This window comes from Prionailurus bengalensis, chromosome A1 (assembly GCF_016509475.1).
Source record: "Prionailurus bengalensis isolate Pbe53 chromosome A1, Fcat_Pben_1.1_paternal_pri, whole genome shotgun sequence".
Taxonomy (NCBI): domain Eukaryota; kingdom Metazoa; phylum Chordata; class Mammalia; order Carnivora; family Felidae; genus Prionailurus; species Prionailurus bengalensis.
Genome location: NC_057343.1, coordinates 173,420,992 through 173,439,974, shown reverse-complemented (window position 1 = coordinate 173,439,974; position 18,983 = coordinate 173,420,992). Strand labels below are relative to the sequence as shown.

General features: G+C 48.9%; 1 protein-coding gene across 2 annotated transcripts in view; it reads left to right on the top strand.

Moving 5' to 3' along the window:
- MCC (MCC regulator of WNT signaling pathway) overlaps positions 1–18,983 on the top strand; it is a 429,487-nt gene that overhangs the window by 393,524 nt on the left and 16,980 nt on the right. For both annotated transcript variants that reach the window (XM_043588824.1, XM_043588916.1), the window contains 3 exons: positions 8,058–8,292; positions 13,089–13,295; positions 17,775–17,875. In XM_043588824.1, coding sequence (XP_043444759.1) covers positions 8,058–8,292; positions 13,089–13,295; positions 17,775–17,875 — 543 coding nt within the window. The remainder of the gene's footprint in view (positions 1–8,057; positions 8,293–13,088; positions 13,296–17,774; positions 17,876–18,983) is intronic.

The following is an 18,983-nucleotide window of genomic DNA, read 5'->3' as shown; positions in this document are numbered from 1 at the left end:
TCGCGGTCCGCGAGTTCGAGCCCCGCGTCGGGCTCTGGGCTGATGGCTCAGAGCCCGGAGCCTGTTTCCGATTCTGTGTCTCCCTCTCTCTCTGCCCCTCCCCGGTTCATGCTCTGTCTCTCTCTGTCCCAAAAATAAATAAACGTTGAAAAAAAAAATTTAATTTTTGGTGATGTAGTAACTCGGGTTGAGATCAATTCAGGACATGGCCTTTATTTTTAAGGATGACCTCATGAAAGAATGGCCCTTGAACTAATTTCAGTCTCAAATAGGTCTATCAAAATACAGAGGACTTTAGATTTCACTCTATTGTCTTTCTTAAAAATTCACTTCCACACTCCGCCCCCTCACCTCCCCCCCCCCCCCAACTCAGAACAGCCAGGGTGGGTACAAAGAACCACACACAGGCCATTTGTGTGGCGCACCACATTCTGTGGTCGTGACACAACCAGACGGCTTTATACTAAATGCGAGCTCCGAGAAAAAGTCCCAAACCACCAACCCTTTTTATAATTACAGTGATTAATTCTGTGTGTACATCTTGCTGTTCCAGCTCAGACATTCCCCCCTGTTGAGTTTATGGGAGAAAGAAAGCTAGTTGTCCTCTTTCCTCCCACTATAACCAACTGGCACAGAGCATTCTACTCCATGTCAGCTCTTCCTCAAGGTCTCAGGAAAGGAATGCTGAGTGTCAGGCTCCCAGATGCCTTGCTGGCAGTGGGCAAATAGCTCCTGATGACAGGAGGGTCATGGTTTGGGAAAGGAGCAGAAGAAGAGTGGTTACCAGCAAGGAGAATAAAAATGGTAGCCAGCCTCTCAGTTGACTGTTGGCAGGAGCCCAGAGACACTGCTCTTTTACTTTTGAAAAATATGGCCATATCATAGCTTTGTCAGGAGGTGTAATTGTCTCCATGGACTGAGTAGCTAAGTAATGTTGATTTCCTGGATACCTTTATCAGCTTCTCACGACAGAGGGGCCAGTGGACTAGTTGAAGTGGGAACAGGGAATCCTTAATCAAGCCCACCCTTTCTGTCAAACATCACGATATCACTTCATTCCACGGACGCACAATCATTGATCTAAATCTACAAAAGGACATGTGGCCAAGACAGAGGAAGCCTCAGCAAATCTGCCCTCACAGAGACTAGAGCTAAGTCCTTTTTGTCCCACTGTCAGGTGGAGATCATGGTGAGCCGTGGGAGATCTGTGACTATAACCTTGCGGGTGAGCTGCTGGGCACCTCCTGGGAGTCAGGGTCCCACCAGACTGACCACTCACCCCCAAATTGGAATAAGGGCAGTGGAGCTCATGATGCCCTGCTTTCACCTTCTAATCCAGACATGGGGGCTCAATCCCACGACCCTGAGATCATGACCGAGCTGAAATCAAGGGTCAAATGTTCAATCCACTGACCCACCAGGCGCCCCGAGTTAGGATTGTATTTAGGTGTCTTTAGTCCTTTGTGACAAAGAATTGACAGAGAGGGAGGGGAGTACCACAACACGACACTAAAAGATGCAGGCAGGTGACAAAGCCTACCTTCAACTTGGAAGAATGGGACCACTTAGGAGTGGCTGACGTGGCCAAATGTCACCTGGCCTTGACCACCTCCTCCAAATAAATCTAAAATGCTAAGCAAAACAGAAGGCCAGCCTGATGGCTTTTTCCTTCTGAAAATGAGTTGTCCCTTGGTGGAAATGAGATCTTAATTTAGGGTGCCAGGTTAGGCATTGATTGATAAAAACTTAGAGGAAAAATCCCTCTCTGGTTTTTGTGGCAAAGAAGTGAAATGCCATTCTAGCATTTAGCCAAGACAAGACGAGGCTGAAGAAAAAATGGATTTTTCTTCTAAATAGGAAAGGGGGTTATCTTGAGGACGAGGCTGGGACATGAAGGAGGGGGACCGAAGAGAGGTATTTGAAATCCATGACTACATGACCAAACCTGAGTCTGTGTCCCATTGTTCAGGGCAGGCAGAATGGTGGGGTGTCCCAGGCCGCCAGCGTGCACCCCGCTGGCTGTAGATTGCTGGCAAGTCATAGCCGTGGAGTGAAGCCAGCAGGAGGGGGCTCCAGCAGAACATCCCGGAAAGGAGAAACCCATGTGACCTGCCCCAGCTTATTGGAAAACCAGAGCAGAATGCAAAGATGTGCTGCTCAGCCATTCTGGGGTGGGCTGGGGCTCCCCACCTGCAGCCCTCCCCACAATCCCTCTCAGAGAACAGGCCTCCCATCCTGGAGACGGGGAGTAACTGGCCTATGTGGACAGTGATTCATTCCCCCTTGACAGCCAAGACCATCCAGCATTTCAAGCTGGGAGAGCTAATGGATGACCTAACCCGGGCCCAGCAGCCAGCGGCGGGCCCCCGGGAGACCAGCAGTGCCTTTGTCTGCAGGAGGCAGAGGAGAGGCCAGCGGCTTCCCTGCCTTTTACACTTGTCATGATCATATTCTGTACTGGAACATTAGGGCACAAAGCAGAATTGTAATTAACCCTGGTCCGCTCCTCCCTGGCTTCCCAGAAGGGAGAGAGGGAGGCCAGAGGGGCTGTGGGGACGAGGTGCTTATCTGGAAATCAAACTTTATCCCGGTAAGAGCATTTTAGAGTGCTGAGCTTCCCAGAAGGGTAGATCTGTGGAGGGGTCTTTTTTCTTCTTTTCTGAAAATTATACCCATGGTAGAGACGGTGAAATAAAGGCCCTCCCTACCTGGCCTAGTATCAGGCCCCAGACACCCCTAAGGGGTGTTCAAGGGTTCAGGGAGACCCCTAAGCCTGTCAGCCCTGCCCACTCACATTGGTGTTTCCTAGACAGTTTTAGGTGGTTTCTCAAGTTTGGTCAAGCACTTGCTGCATTGCTTCTTCCTCAGCTGAAGTATTCTGCCTGACTTGCTAGGTAGCTAGAGGGAGCCCCTAAGTCTGTGTAGGGAGGTGCCAGATGTTGGCACAGCTGTCTCTCCTCCTCCAGAAGGAGTGCTACACTAGCTGGCCCTGCCTGCTTCAGGACCCACTGTCTCCTTTCCAACAACCTGGTGATGTGGGAGCTATTCGTATCCCCACATTACTGCAGCCCAGGAAGGATGGGTTATTTCATCTGGGCCATAAAGCTAGGCAGTGTCAGAGGAGGCACAGTTACTCAGGTCTGTCTGATACCAGAGATCCCATAATCCCTGGCACCGGCCAGATCAGCCCAAGAGTGTAGTGGCCTCTCCCTAGAGAATTTCGGAAGGGTCCTGTTACCTCATAGGCTACTGTGCAAATGCCTACTTACCCTATGGGGTAGACCAGTTGTTCTCAAATCTAGCTGTGCCTCAGGATGATGAGAGGGTACATGAAAATACAGATTGCTGGGTTCTGCTCCTTCCCCATTCTAGAGGTCTTGGGAGTGGAGCTGGGAATGTGCATTCCTAACAACTTCCTAGGCGAGGCTGCTCCAGTTAGACCAGCAACTACTCTTTGACAACCACTGGGGTACGCCAGTCCTGCTAAATGGAAAATCTGCCAAAGTAGTATCATTTCAGTGCCTGCAGGCTAATTACAGAACTCTAGCTTCTAGTTCTCTTTGAATTTTGAAAATTCTTTTTTAAGTGAAAGATAACAAACATTACCTCAAGTCTAAGGGTTCTAGTGCTAAAAAATTAGGCCAAAGACAATATGACAAAAAAGTCATCTGGGTGGTAGGCACATGGGTGTTGGCGAATCTGTGTGTTTTTCTGTGTGTTTAAAATTTTTCAAAATAAGTGTTAATGTAAGGAAGGACGAGGGTTGTAATGCGAACCTCTGGTCCAGAGCCCCATCTTCACGGGAAAGGATCTCATACCTGAAGCCTCCTCCCGAGTCACTGGAGGAGAAGTGTTGATGTTTCCCAGCGCCGCGCTGTCCAAACATGCCGCACCTGCAAACACTCAGCCCCGTGGAATGCTTTGAGAACAATGCCACCACTTCAGTTTGCTTATTTGTCTGTGGGACATTTGGATGTCTGTCCCTCCGTGTCCATGTTGAGGTGAGCCCTGAGCCCTACTTGAATGGTTTTGTTCCAGGCATGCCTGCCCCCACCCCTTCTGGCTCAGGGAGGCAGTTCTTTACTGGAGAAGGCTGAGATGCTGAGGGAGGCTGTTTCCTCCCTTAGAAGGAGGAAGGCTGTTTAGAAAGGTCCCTCTCCTTCAGAAGTCCCACCGGCCTCCCCAGCGCCCTCTGCTGGGTGTACTGTTAGCTTGTTCCCTTCTCTTGAGCTGCTTCATTTCTCAGGGAAATTGTCCCTCAAGTGTTCCAGCCAGAGGCTGTTCCTGCCTCTCCCTTCTCATCCTTTTTAAAATGCAGGTTGAGGGGCGCCTGGGTGGCTCAGTCGGTTAAGCATCTGACTTCGGCTTAGGTCATGATCTCGCGGTCCGTGAGTTCAAGCCCCGTATCAAGCTCTGTGCTGACAGCTCAGAGCCTGGAGCCTGTTTCAAATTCTGTGTCTCCCTCTCTCTCTGACCCTCCCCCATTCATGCTGTCTCTCCCTGTCTCAAAAATAAATAAACGTTAAAAAAATAAATAAATAAATAAAAAGTGCAGATTGAGGGTGCCTAGATGGCTCAATCAGTCGAGCATCTGACTTTGGATTTCAGCTCAGCTCATGATTTCATGGTTTGTGAGTTCGAGCCCAACATGGGTCTCCATGCTGACAGTGTGGAGCCTGCTTGGGATTCTCTTTCTCTCTGCCCCTCCCCCAGTCATGCTGTCTCTGTCACTCTCATAATAAATAAAATAAAATACAGCTTGAGAAAACAAAGTAGTGGTAATTGATAATAACAATTTTATCCTCTTTTCTGCCTTCCCAGCGTCCACCATCTCTTCCCGAGGTTGTTGCAATAGCCCAGAATGGGTCTCCCTACCTCTCCCCTTGCTTCCCTGCATCTCCCCTCAGCACAGTGGCCAAAGGGAACCTATTAAGATGTAAGGCAGATCACATCACCCCTGTTACAAACCCTCCAATGGCTTCCATTCTAATTCTGGAGAAAAAACCTGATAAAACCTGACATGACCTGGCACCCTGCCACCTCCCCTACATAACTCTCCTCTGACCAGTTCTCTTCCTCCCTCTCCCTTAGCTGTCTCTGACTCAGCCACAGTCTAATTGATGGCCACACCCACTGCCTCAGGGCCTTTGCATTCAGTGTGTCCTCTGCTTGGATCACTCTTCCTCCAGAAATCCACACAGTTGCCTTTCTCACCTCCATGAGGTCTGCTTTATGTAATTTTATCATGCAGGCCCTCCCTATAACCCTGTTGCAAAGAATAATTCCATCTTCTCTTTGTGCTACCCATAACTGCTTCCTTTTTCTCCATGGTACTGCTCACTGTCTGATCTACTGCTTATTTTACTTGTTTGTCTCCCCTATTAGAAAATGAGTTCTAGGGGCGCCTGGGTGGCGCAGTGGGTTAAGCGTCCGACTTCAGCCAGGTCACGATCTCGCGGTCCGTGAGTTCGAGCCCCGCGTTGGGCTCTGGGCTGATGGCTCAGAGCCTGGAGCCTGTTTCCGATTCTGTGTCTCCCTCTCTCTCTGCCCCTCCCCCGTTCATGCTCTGTCTCTCTCTGTCCCAAAAATAAATAAACGTTGAAAAAAAAAAAATGAGTTCTATGAGAGCACAGATTTTTCTAGGACCTAGAAGAGTACCCCATAGTGGTACTCCAGTATTATTTAAACGAATGATAGCTACATTTGTCGAGTGCTTACCATGTGCTAGGCACTATTCTAAACACTTTACCTTTTATAGCTGGGGAGATAGGCACAGAGAGGTTGAGTCAGGCTACCGGTAAATCTACAAAGTGTAGAAGATGCCTGGGTCACAGGTAAAGGTAGCACCTCTGAATTAGGTTCTCCAGAGAAACAGGACCAATAGGGATAGGGTGGGGGTAGGTCAATATATGAATAGAGTGACTGACTAATTTTAAGGTATGGGCTCATATGATTATGGCGGCTGGCAAGTAGTAAATCTGTAGGACAGGCAGACTGGCTGGAGACCCAAGGAAGACTTGATGTGGCAGTCTTGAATCTGAAGGCTGTCTGGAGGCAGAATTTCTTCTTTTTGGGGCGGGGGGGATATTGGGTCTTTTCTCTGAAGACCTTCAACTGATTCGACAAGACTCACCTACATCATGGAAGGTAGTCCGCTTTACTCAAAGTCTGATTTAAATGTTAATCACATCTAAAAATACCTTCACAGTTACATTTAGATGGGTGTTTGGCCAAACAACTGGGTACTGTAGCCCAGCCCAGTTGCCACACGAAATTAACCGTCGCAGCCTATGAGGAGGAGGTGTTGTATGTTGATCAGGCTGATCTTGCTCCCTTCATCTATGAGATACATCCTACCTGTCCTGATGGGCTGAAGAGAGTGGGGGGTGGGGGGAGCAATCCCAGAGTCTGTGGTCCTCAGGAGCTTCCAATCCCAGCAGGAGTTCTCTGACTTGAAGATCACCCAAGCCCTAGGGGGTTCTCTTCCTCCTGTGCATGGCCAGCTGAGTGGGGGAGCTCTAGCTTATCACCTCTCCTCACCTTTGTCTCCGCAGAAGCCTAGTCTTCTAGATAATGTGTCTAGATATGTATGTGTCAATCCCATAAGAGTGGAATGGGCCTTGGTCACACCTAGGTTATAGAGCAATTGCATCTGCTGAGTTGGGATCCCAGGCCTGTTACCCCTGTTCTAGGCTGAGGTGAGGAGGGCAGGCCTGGGCCTACGGCAGCCAGCAGCCCATGGAGACCGCTCCTTGTTCCTGGCACAGCTTCTACAAATTCAAGCTGTGTGAATGCCGGCCTGAGGCATGCGAAGACGGTGGTCCAAGTCCGGTGTCTGGCCTCATGACCGAGCAAGCCACCTAATATCTCTGAGCCTCAGTCACCAAATTGGTAACAACGGATGATAATGCCAAACTGGCCTGTTTTGATGATAGTTAAATGGGCCTCTGCCTGTTTGTCTGCCATTGTGCTAAGGCCAGAGCCACGACGACTGCATCAAGTGTAGGTAAGTCTAGTGTAGATCCAGAGAAACTGTAGGTCCACAATGGCCTCAATGCTTGAGGACTGACAGGGTGCAGAGGGCCTCATTCTGAGCCAGTGGGGGCAGCCTGCCCACTGCCAGAAAAAGCCAGAGCCCTCTCTAAGAGCCAGAGCCTGAGTTTTCCTATGATGCTTGTTCCTGCATGGTGGTCTGGGTCCCACACAAACCTTCATGGGCCACCATGTTCTCAGGGTTCATCCTAAGTGCTCCTCAGATCTGGCAGCCATCACCGTTCAGCATGAGCATCCAAGGGCCGCTTGGATGGCCCTGAGTCCCTGTGGTGGATGTTATACTCAGCCATGATGCAGGAGGAATGGCAGGGAGGCCAGGGGCATCCTGCGTTTCTAAGTTGTCACAGTAACAGCACACACACGTAGGGGTTTGTTTCACGGTACAGCACTCCCCTTTCTCTACCACACCTTCCACTGCCACCCCGAGGGGATTGCTTTCAAAGTCCTGGACGTGTGTTTGCGCAAGTGAGTATGTGCACACACAGCATGTCTATAGATCACACCATAGGCATTTTGTTCTCCAGCTTTGTTCCTTAACATCTCCCCTTTTTAGGTCCTGTCCACACATACACCGATTTTTTTTATTATATACTTTTCATCCTATTTCTCCACTTAAAATATTTCTACCATTGTTATAATTATTACTGTAATGTCCACATCACTTATGGCCTTTTGGAATGTACCACAACTAACTACACCCTCTATGCCATGAAATATCTTTGGGTGTATCTTGTTGCTTCTGTGGGATTATTTCCTCAGAATTCATTTTTAGGGTCCACATGTTGTATTAAAGGGGGTAAGCATTTCTGTTACTCTTCAGACTTATTTCTCTGTTAAAAAGTTGTATCAATTTACCATGCCATGAAGAATGCTTTTTTTTTCTTTTTTGGAGGTGCAGGGAGATTACCATTTAAACACCTTTGGAGAGATGGGTCTGGGGAAGAGTCAGGAAAAAGACCTGTTCACAGTGGCTGGGGAATGTGACGGGTTTTCTGTCTCCTCAGCACAACCAGCTCCACAGCCAGTAGCTGCGACACGGAGTTCACTAAAGAAGATGAGCAAAGGCTGAAGGATTACATCCAGCAGCTCAAGAATGACAGGGCCGCAGTCAAGCTGACTATGCTGGAGCTGGAGAGCATCCACATCGATCCCCTCAGCTATGATGTTAAGCCCCGGGGGGACAGCCAGCGGCTGGATCTGGAAAATGCCGTGCTAATGCAGGAACTGATGGCCATGAAGGTACCGTGGGGGTGGGGCCCCCTGGAACCCTGTGCCCATTTGCTTCCATGTCATCAGAAGGAGACAAGAAAAGGCCCTCTGAAAGCAGGTCCACGATGATGATATATGAACCCCGTCTAGGTTCAGTCACCTCCCTCTGGAGGACAGCCAGAACCTCATTTGTAGGCAGGAATAGTATCAGTGTGTCTGGGGTCACTTGAGCTGGATATGTCCCTAGAGGGGTCAGCTGAACTCAGGAGAATGCCTAGGGGTGTCCCAGCTCAACTTTGGAACACCTCGTTCTCCAAGAGAAGCCAGATGAGATCCCTCCAGGTTGGCCTGTGTCCACATAAAAGGACCCCTAATCTCCAGAAGCTTATGGTGCTTCTTGGGTTGAGGCTGATGTTAATGTGGAGTGGGGGAGAGGATAGGGCAAGGGCAGGTGCATAACTTGGACCAGAGCCCCAGTTTCCTGATGCCCTTGCCCCTTTGGTGCCATGTGTAGCCTGCTTGCATCATTCTGCTCTCTGGTGAAGTTTCCCAGCGCTGTTCAGGTCAGTGTTTCTGACAAGATCTTGGGCTGTTTGCCCAGCTGGCTGAGTTATCTGCTGGCATCTTTAGAGCAGGGGGAGCTTTCTTGGAAAGCTGGTGCCCCTCATTGAGAAGTGGTTAAACTGCCATCCCTTCAGCAGCACACACTCTGCATGTTTCCGGCCAGGGGTGCCAAGCACTTGGCCTTACTCTCCTGAGTGCTTTCTCTGAAGACTGCTGTGGTGCCGGAAGACTGTATCTGGTGTCTGTTCCCAATTCAGGCCAAGAATTTGCAAACCCTTGGAATTTCCAGAGTGTCTTTGTTATGCTAAGGAGGCAGGCCCCCTGGAAGCTGCAATACCAGGGCTGTCCCTGGAAGGATCTAGCTTGTGATTATAGAGTTGGGACTTCCAGCCCCTTGACCCCCAGTGAGGGTAGGGAGTGCTGCAGATTGAGTTCCACTGAGTGGCCTGCAATTTCATCAATTGTGCCTAGTCCTGAAACCCCAGTGAAATTCCTCGACACTGAAGCAGAGAAGATCTGCATTCAGCACGCTTCCAGGCACACCCTGTGTACACCCTTTATGGTAAAACTAGATATAGGTAGTGCTTTCTGGAGTCTAGCGAGTTACTGATCATGAGTGGATTGTGGAAACCTGGTTTTTGGAAGCAGTTGGTGGGAAGTGCAAGTGACCTGGGGACAACCCCCTCCCCACCTCACCCGCCCCCAGCACTCATGGCTGGTGTTTGAAGTGAAGGCAGTCGTGGACTCTATCCTTACCTTGTGGGGCCTGGGAGAACTCCAGGAAGTTCAGGTCAGAGTGTGTTGTATTGTATACACCCAATTGGAGTGAAAATGAAGAACCACTTGCCAGGACCGAGCTCCTATATGGCTGCAACCAGCTCTCTGCCTGTGGCAGAGGTGGGCACGGGTAAGGGCTGCTCCTGCAGGTCTTGGTTCTGCACAGGACTCTGCTGCCAGACCTGCTAACATGAGGAGTCAGGGCCAGGAGCCGTGTTCTCAAGCCTGCTCTCCAAACTCCACTCTCATCTGCACAAAAGTGTGGTTCACACAGCCTTGGATTCCGCAATGTCTCTGCTTAAAACCATAGGCAGGTCCACTGGGCCAGGTAGGTCAAGGAAGTGCTGAATTAATAGCTAGTAACTGGTGTCTCCTGTTGGGACCAACACTGTCCTCAGAAAAGAGCAGGGTCCCCTCTGGTTAGCTCACCTCTGGAGAGCAGAGAGGAGCTGCCAGCTGTGGTCAGCCCAACACACTCGGGTCACTTGCTTAATGTGTCCCTGTCCTCAGCGACTGCTCAGTCTTGAGTCTAACTGAAGCCTGGGAAGACTTTGGGCTGTGGCAGTAAATTAGGAATCAGCTTCTTTGCTTCTAAGCTGATTTATTGTGTCCTTCCCACTCAGCTCAGACCCTGACTTCTGTTCCCTCTGGGGAATCCTCATGCACCCTTGGCTGATGTCTCTGCTCATTGCCCATGAACCAGGCATTGGGTCCATCATCACAGTGCCTTTTTCCCCAATCAGGAGCCCTCTTTGTGGGCCTTTGCACCCCACAGCATGAGCTGTGAAGCTGCCCTTTCGTTATGTGTTCCAAACACGTTTCCTTTGGCCAAAGACTAAGGATTTCCTTTTTATGTTCAAGCCAACATGTTGTGTGATAAATTCCGGGTTACTCTGGCCAAGAAAGACTTTTTTGGTGGAATAAAGGCTCTAATATTCCCTTTGCTATTTGAAAATAAAATGTGTATACATCATAGAAATTATCTAAAAGAGCAGAAATTATAAAAAGCTGGGAGAAAATAACCCATAATATGATCCAGAGGCAGCCATTGCCAGCCATCTGGCTTGGTTCTCTTCCTCTGAGGTTTTTGAAGGATAAATATCAGAGTCCTCTCCCTTCCCTACACAGCATGTTCAAGGGTATGCGCACCATTCCAGGGCCACTAGCAGCAGGTTATGTTGGATTTCACCATTTCACTCTAGGATACAATTGGTGAGACACTCAAGTTTTCTGAGTCTTTCACTTCCTGTACATGAACTTTTTGTCTCTAGACGATCTACTTGGTTGCTTTTCAAATCCACTCTTTTTTGAATAGCCTTTCCTTCTGTTACAACTCTTCTTTCTCTCTTTGTTTTAAAGATTTGTTTTCTAGTGTTTGGCCTGTTATTTCTGGTTCTTATAACCAGTGTCTCTGGTTTTAAAACCAGTGGATTTTATCTCATCATGATTCATTTCCATTTTCTCTCCGTGTGGGTTGGGAGAACACCAGCTCATCTTCAGTGGAGATTGTATCTTCTACCAAGTCCTCTTGGGTAGTAGATGTCCCTACAGAATAGTTCTGTGCGTGGATCTGTTTGGACCCATGGCTTTCAAAGACTGAGAACTAGTTTCTGTTACATTCTTTGCTTAGGATTCCTGTTTTACATCTTCACATGACAAGTTTGTGGTTCTGGTTCCTCAAAAGAGGCTCTTCCTTTTCCCACCCAGACCTTGAGGGATAAGTTCCCTCACCACATCTCCAGAAAATAAATCTAGTCTTTTACTCTAGGCAGTACTTTGACAGTCCTGGCTCATGTAGAGGGTCTCTGTTCTGGCACTCAGCCCTGCCCTTAGCACAGGTGCCAAAAGCCCTAGATCCTAGGGCCTTCATCCTGGTCCGACACCTCCATTGGCCTGTACTATGGCCACCTTGCCTTTCCTCTTGGGCAGAGTTCCACTCTTCGTTTCTGGCACCCATGGATTCATTTTTCCTTCTTTTGAGCTTGCATTTACTTATATGTTTGTTCTGGGTGTGACTGTCCCCATTAGCTCAGTATGCAGTATTGCCAGAACCTTCAGAATTCTGCTTCTAATGGCAAAAGATGAGAAGGCTCCGGTGTATGGAACCACCTTTCATTCTGGTTTTATAATCTCATCTTTACGAAAGATCTGGAGTCTTCTTTTGAGTAGCCACTGAGCACCTTGCCCTCTGCATGTCTAATGCCCCCTCCCTCTACCCTGATCTGAATATTATAAGCCATAGTGGGTGCCCTCTAGGTATTTCCCCACACTGGAGGGTGAGAACATCTGCACTCCAGGTCTGGCTTATCAAGAAGAGCACACTAGGCCCGTGGCTTATTACCTCGAAGGGTCCATTCAGGGATAACTAGAATCAGTGACCTAGGGGAATCCTTCTCAAGGCTCAGACTCAGTTATAGAAACTCAGTTATAGAGAGTCTATCCCAGAGATAGGTGGGAAGACTGACCTGGCAGTCATGTACTGGTGGAATCACATGACAAGAGTCATGCATGGGCCCACCTTGAGGGAGGGACTGTAGCTTAGTGGTTAAGAGCCTGGGCTCTGAGCCAGACAGCCTGGGTTCAAACTCTGGCTACCAATTTATGCAGTAATTGTGGGCAGGTGGATTTCTGTCTGTGTGCCTCAGTTTCTCATCCAAGTATGGAGATGCTCATAATATCTATCTCAGGTTGGAAGAATTAAATGGGTTACTTTGTATAAACCTTTAAAGCAGCGTTACATGCTCAGTAAGTGCTGGTGGCTATTGTTTTCTGGCTGCTGGTCCCAAGGTAGCATTTCCCTGTTTTGGAGTTACTTGTTTGTCTCCCCAGAAAACTCTAATTTGAGTTCTCTAAGACACTTTGCAAAGCTATCTAATGAGTAGTCACCTCTGAAGGACTCAGTTTCTAGTGATTTTATTTGGGCTTCCTGAGGTAGACAAGAGCTGAGGTGATACCCTGGCTCAGCTGCAGGGTGCCAAGGGTGCCACCAGGGTTCATTGAATATGTGGATTGGTGCCATAGAAAAGGGAAAGGGAGTGGGAATTGGTGGGGAACTAGCCAGGCCCAGCCTTGTGTGGATGCCCCTCCCTCACAACCTCTTTGACAAGCGCAGCCTGTGCGTGCCGGAAGAGTGGTTTCCAGCAAGACTGGTGTGCCCACTGAGGGGGGTGAGGGGCAGCAGGGGACGTGTGTTCCAGTTACTAGGTTCTTAGAATGAGCCAAAAATCTGCTTGCCTGTAACTCCTTCATTCATCTCAGTTCTGGTCTGTAGAATGACAAAGCACATGGCTTTGTCCCCACATCAGTCCTTCAGATGGTAGAGACAGCTGGCTTATTTCCTCCCAGTCATCTTGTCCCAGCTGCAAAGTGGTAACTCCATTGCAGGGCTGGGGGTCACACCCTCAGGGCCCCTGTCACTCGCCTGCTTTCCCACACCTGGCCCTGCTCTCACAGCGTGGGTGCCTCACACCATGTGTGCTCCGTAGGAGGAGATGGCCGAGCTGAAGGCCCAGCTCTACCTCCTGGAGAAGGAGAAGAAGGCGCTGGAGCTGAAGCTGAGCACGCGGGAGGCCCAGGAGCAGGCCTACCTGGTGCACATCGAGCACCTGAAGTCCGAGGTGGAGGAGCAGAAGGAGCAGCGCATGCGATCCCTCAGTTCCACCAGCAGCGGTGGCAAAGACAAGCCCGGCAAGGTAGGACGAAGGCACGGGGACCCCTGGGGCCCTTCCCACCCAGTGACCGCCACCACCCCTCACTGCCCCACAGCCTCAATTTCCTTATTTGCATGAGGACTACAAGCTATTCTAGATACCTTAAAGAAGGTAACGTTTTGGGTGCAAAAAAACCAAATCCACTTTTTTTTTTTTTTTAACGTTTTATTTATTTTTGAGAGAGTGTAAGCAGGGAGGGGCAGAGAGGGGACAGAGGATCCAAAGCAGGCTCTGCACTGACGGCACAGCACCTGACCAATGCGGGGCTCGAACTTACGAGCCATGAGATCACGACCTGAACCAGAGTCAGATGCTTAACCAACTGAGCCACCCAGGTGTACGTCAGATCCACGTTTTTAAAAATTGCACTTTATGTACTAGTGAAAGCATTTTCATATGCCATAGTCTGATGAGCGGAGTGATCTGTGCTGGCGTCCAGTGGTCTGGTACCGGGCTGCCTCCTTGGCTCCCCCACCTCGCACAGCGGCCATCGCCTGTTGGTCACATCTGAACTGATCATTGCATTTGCTGCCTCCTGTAAATCTCATCTCTGAAGGAGTAGGTACCCCCATTTACATGAGGGAAATGAGGCTCACATGAAGTCAGGGGTCTCACAGCTGATAAGTGGCAGAATTGGGATTTAACCCAGATTTGGCTCACCGTCCTCCCCCCTGTCATCCATGTTGCCACCCCAGCTTGGCATTTCCGCCGTGGGTGAGGCGGGAAGCCGGAAGCAGCTGAGGCAAATGAGTAGGAAGGCAAGCACTGGATCACGTAGAGAGTGTCACAGAGTGTGGGCGGTCAGGTGGTGTCATCTCTCAAACTCGCATTCCCAGAAGTCTTTTTCTCTAGAATCCAAGCTCATTCCATCATCCTGTATCTCAGAATTATTCCAAATATTGCATTGGAGAAAAAAATACTCTGGACCCTAAAGAATTACATCCCTCACCCCAGGGTAGTGAACCTCTGTTTTCTACGTCCTACTTTCTATTCCTAATAAATGCTAGCTTCTCCAGACCCCAGTTTGTTTCCGGCCCAGGACATGGAGACATATGTTGACTTGTCAGTCTAATGAATGGCATCTCACAGCCCAAATGGAGGGGTGTCCCTGAGAGAGTTAGTACCTGGAAAGGAAGCAACTTGCTGATTGGTGTGGCAGTGAATGGTCCCTGCCTAAACAACTAAGAACTTTGGAGCATGCTTCACAAAGGGCCACCACTACACTCTGCCCACCTCTCACCTAAGAAGGGAGCGAAGGGAGTTCATGGCCGTGGCACCCAGCTGGGCCACCTCTCCCAAGACCTGGCTGCTTTCCAGTCATCCCTTCATGTGATAGATGTGAGCGGGTCCTGATGGGGACTGGAGGCAGTTTCAGGGGGTTACATTCCAGAGAGGGACACAGGTAATCGTCACACGGTGACCTAAGGCCGAGGATCAATTCCCAGTGCGATGGAAGGGCACAGACCCAACACGGAACCCAGATGTGGAGATTTGGGACAGGTTTCCTGAACTGGGACCCAGTGGACAGTGGGCGCTAACTTGAGGAAGAGGGCTGGGGCCGAGAGGTCGGTCCACTGTAAAGTCAATGGAACGCCAAGGACAAAGACCCCCAGGGGGAAGAGGATTTGATTTGGCTGAAGCCTACCGTGCTGTCCTGAGGACAGTGAGAAATCACTGGAGGCTTTGCAGTAGGGTGTGATGTACACAGGCTGGGCTTAGGGAAGGTCACTGTGTGGATGCCCCAGGAAACCATCTGCCCAGTGCCTGGAGAGTCGAGCCTGGGGAGGGCAGTGGCCTGTGAAGAGTTTCATATAGTAATATCTGGGGCTCAAGAAAATGGGGTTCCCCATTCTGTGTCAACACCTTAAAAATCTTTGTAGAGCCGTTTGAGTTTGTCACCAGTCACTTCGGGACGGAGCTGACAGAGTTCCAGTGTTCGCCTGTGTGTTCTTAGGGTGTGGTGGAAATGGACTTAGCGCGTTCTTGCCAGAAGGCCCATGAGCTGAGCATTTCCTCCTAGTTCTTGGTGTTTATTTTGACTGAGGGAAGCACTATATTTTGTGGAATGGCTTCAAAGTACAGAAATCTGACACAAAAAGGCCAGATGGTTTTATTTTTAATTCTCTTTTTTCTTTTTTTTTTTTTTACATTGGAGTAAGAAGCTTTATCCAACAGTACCTTGTGTTGTTCAGGTAATGCAATTATTGTAAGCTGATTATCTTGTCTTTCAAATATTAGATCCATTTACTATTTCAGTGAAATCTCCCTTCTGGGCTATTGATTTGGTCTTGTTTGTCGGTAAATGAGGTGGGCGGTCTATAAGAGGGGTTGCCTAATTGTGAAGAGCCAGAAGTCACTATTTTACAATTTTCAGGTCACACAGACTCCTCTGCAAGTACTTAACTTTGCCGTTTTAGAACTGCAGCGTGAAAGCAGAGAACACGCAGACACAGAGGGGTGTGGGCTGTGTTCCAATAACACTTCATTTATGGGTATTGAAATTTCCTGTAATTTCTACACATCACAAAATACTCTGTTTTTCATGATTTTAAAAATAGAAAACAATGCAGAGTGCCTGAGTGGCTCAGTCGGTTAAGCATCCAACTTTGGCTCAGGTCATGAACTTGTGGTTCGTGGGTTCAAGCCCCACATCAGGCTCTGTGCTGACAGCTCAGAGTCTGGAGCCTGCTTGGGATTCTGTGTCTCCCTGTCTCTCTGCCCCTCCCCCTCTTGGGCTCTGTCTCCCTCTCTCTCGAAAATAAACATTAAAAAAAAAAAAAACAACTAGAAAACAACGCTTAGACTGCAGGCCTTATAAAAACAGGTGGCAAGCCAGGTTTGGGTCTAGAACATCCATGCTGGCTACGTAGGGTGGGTGTTGTGCTTATTCTAAAACTTCTCTCCAGCCAGCAACCTGGGTTCCAAATCTTACTAAGTTGCAGATTTGGAGCGGGTTTTGTTGGGGGCAGTTTTAAGTTGCAGTTTTTGCAGCACTTGTCTCTCTCTCTCTCTGCAACAGAGACTAACTACCAAACATGTTCAGTGAGAGGCACCAGGTAGTCTTATGAAATGTTCGCGTGGTTGCTGATGCACGAAAAGAGAGGGTGTTGGAATCTCAAGAGCTCCCAGGGCTGGTAGATGGAGGCTTGAGTCTGCAGGAGCAAGGTGGAGAGGGGCAGGGAAGGCAGTGCAGGTGGTGGGAATCGATCAGAGGCTGGCGGTGCCGCTGCAGAGGCCTTCTGGGTGTGGTCCCTGTGCTGGAGAGTGCTGAGGGGACCCTGTGCCCTCTGGTCATCTGGACTCCTAGTGCCCAGGTCATACTTCGTTGTGGTTCACCTCCAATCATGATATAACTTTGTTTACGTGCCGTCCCCTGCAACAGACTACAAGCTTTTCATTCTCAGCCTGGGGTGCAGTAAAGGTCTGCTGAGCAGGTGGTCAGATGAGGGCCTTCCAGGCACTTGGTTATGCAGCTGCTAACCTCTGTCTCCACACAGGAAAGTAGAGTGCTCAGAGGGTGTGATGATTGCTTTGTGAGTAGTCCTAACTCAGTTTAGCATTTAGGAGTTCTGGCTCTTGTGCTTCCTCATCTATAAAACGAGAGGATTGCGTTTAGATGACGCCAAGTTTCCTGTCTAAGGTTAAGATATGAGTGGGGTCACAGCTGAAACTAATGTAACATGTTCCAACTGTACTTAAATCAAAAAAAGAAAAAAAGGGACGGGGTGCCCGGGTGGCTCAGTCAGTTAAGCATCTGACTTCGGCTCAGGTCGTGATCTCATGGTTTGTGAGTTCGAGCCCTGTGTTGGGCTCTGTGCTAACAGTGCAGAGTCTGCTTGGGATTCTCTCTCTCCCTCTCTCTGTTCTCCTCCCCAACTTGTACTTTCTTTCTCTCAAAATAAATAAACTTAAAAAAAAAAATTAAAAAGGACAAACATGGAGGGTGCACTTTTGTGTTCTTCCTTTTTTTCCTGGGTTTTCTAGGTGCTGACACTGAACCCACTAAAGCCCCTAAATCTAGAGAAGATTGGTTTTCTCCCAAGAAGTGGGTTGGGGGAGGGGAGCAAGGAAACTCAGGTGTATTTCCCACTTGTCTTTTACGAGCCACCAGAGGCTTAACCCGGTGGTGAAGAGCACGGACCTGGAGCCAGCTGGCCTGGGTTTGCTGCTTCCACCACGTCCTAGCTGGTTACTTGGGGGCAACGTAACTTCTCCGTGCTTTAGTTTTCTCCTTGGTAAATGGGGATAACGACTGTATCTGCCTCAAAGGGTCACCACGATGATTAAGTGGGAGAACATGTGTGTGGAGTGCTCAGAGAACACTGGGAGTCCCCCTTGCCCACCGACCAGCCTACAAAGGTCCCAAGAAGTGGGGCAGAGCTGCCTTGTGCTTCCAATGTGTGCTCAGGCTTAACTCCAGGTCTAACCAGAATGTGTTTACTGCCTCCCTCCTCCTCCCAGGAGTGTGCTGATGCCGCCTCCCCAGCTCTGTCACTGGCTGAACTGAGGACATCATGTAGCGACAGTGATCTGGCTGCCGAGTTCGCCAATGCCATCCGTCGGTAAGCACCCTTCCCGTGACCCCGGTGAGCAGTTTATTCCGGAAGCAATGGCTTTCTTCTGAGTTCTCTTGGCTGCTCATGTCAGCTCTTCGTGGGTCATTACAGACTGGCCCGGGAAAGAGTATGTGCTGGTATGTCCACTTTTACCCAGGCCTTGGAGGCTCAACATGGAGAAGCCCTGCTGGTGCCAGGCCTCTGGAAAGGGGGGTGGCAGGGGACAGCATATAGGCAGTCATTTCATCAGCGAGTAGAAAATGTCTTTGCTTTTTTGTTGTGCTGTTGTATTGACTAGAATCTTCAGGACAGTGTCAAATGGTGATGATCAAACAGGCATCGTCAGGGGGAATACTGCCTTTCAGCATCATTGGCTCTTTCAAGAAGTCTTCATATGTGTATTTATTCAGTCCTGGACATTTTGTCTCTACTCTTGCAGTGTTTCTACCCCGCCCTTCTTCCTCTCTTCCTGCAAGGAGGGTGCTGACTCCTCCAGATCTCTCTCCCAGATCGTAACGTTGCATATTCCCGCCATCCTTTTGCAGCGCTATCCAGTAGGCAGGGAATGCAAGCCACCTAGGAAATTAAACATTTTCTAGTAGCCACACTCCAAAAGTAAAAAGAAAGCAGTAAATCCACTTTATTTAACCTAGTGTATCCAAAATATTTCAACATGTAGCGTATTTTTTTAAAAGATGTATTAAGATAGTTTTCCCTCCCCCTCCTCCTCCTCCTTTTCTTCTTCTTCTTCTTCTTCTTCTTCTTGCTCTTCTCTTTCCTCCTCCTCTTCTCCTTCCTTTTTCTTCACTAAGTCTTCAAATATAGTATCTATTTTACACTCACAGCACATCTCAAATTCAAACCAAGTGTCAAGTGCACAGGAGCTCACGTAGTCCTTCTGAAGAGGTTCTTCCACTCAGTTTTCCAGCTCACAAATGGATTCTAAGCTACACCCATTGTGTCTGGCTTCCATACTGAGTTTTCCTATTTGGGTGATGAAATTGATAATCTCTTTTTTTATTTGGGTGGTGAAAACTATCCTCTCTTTTTTAACAAGATGAGGCTATCTGAGGATATTTATTAGACATTCTAAGACATTATTTTGTCTGCTGTA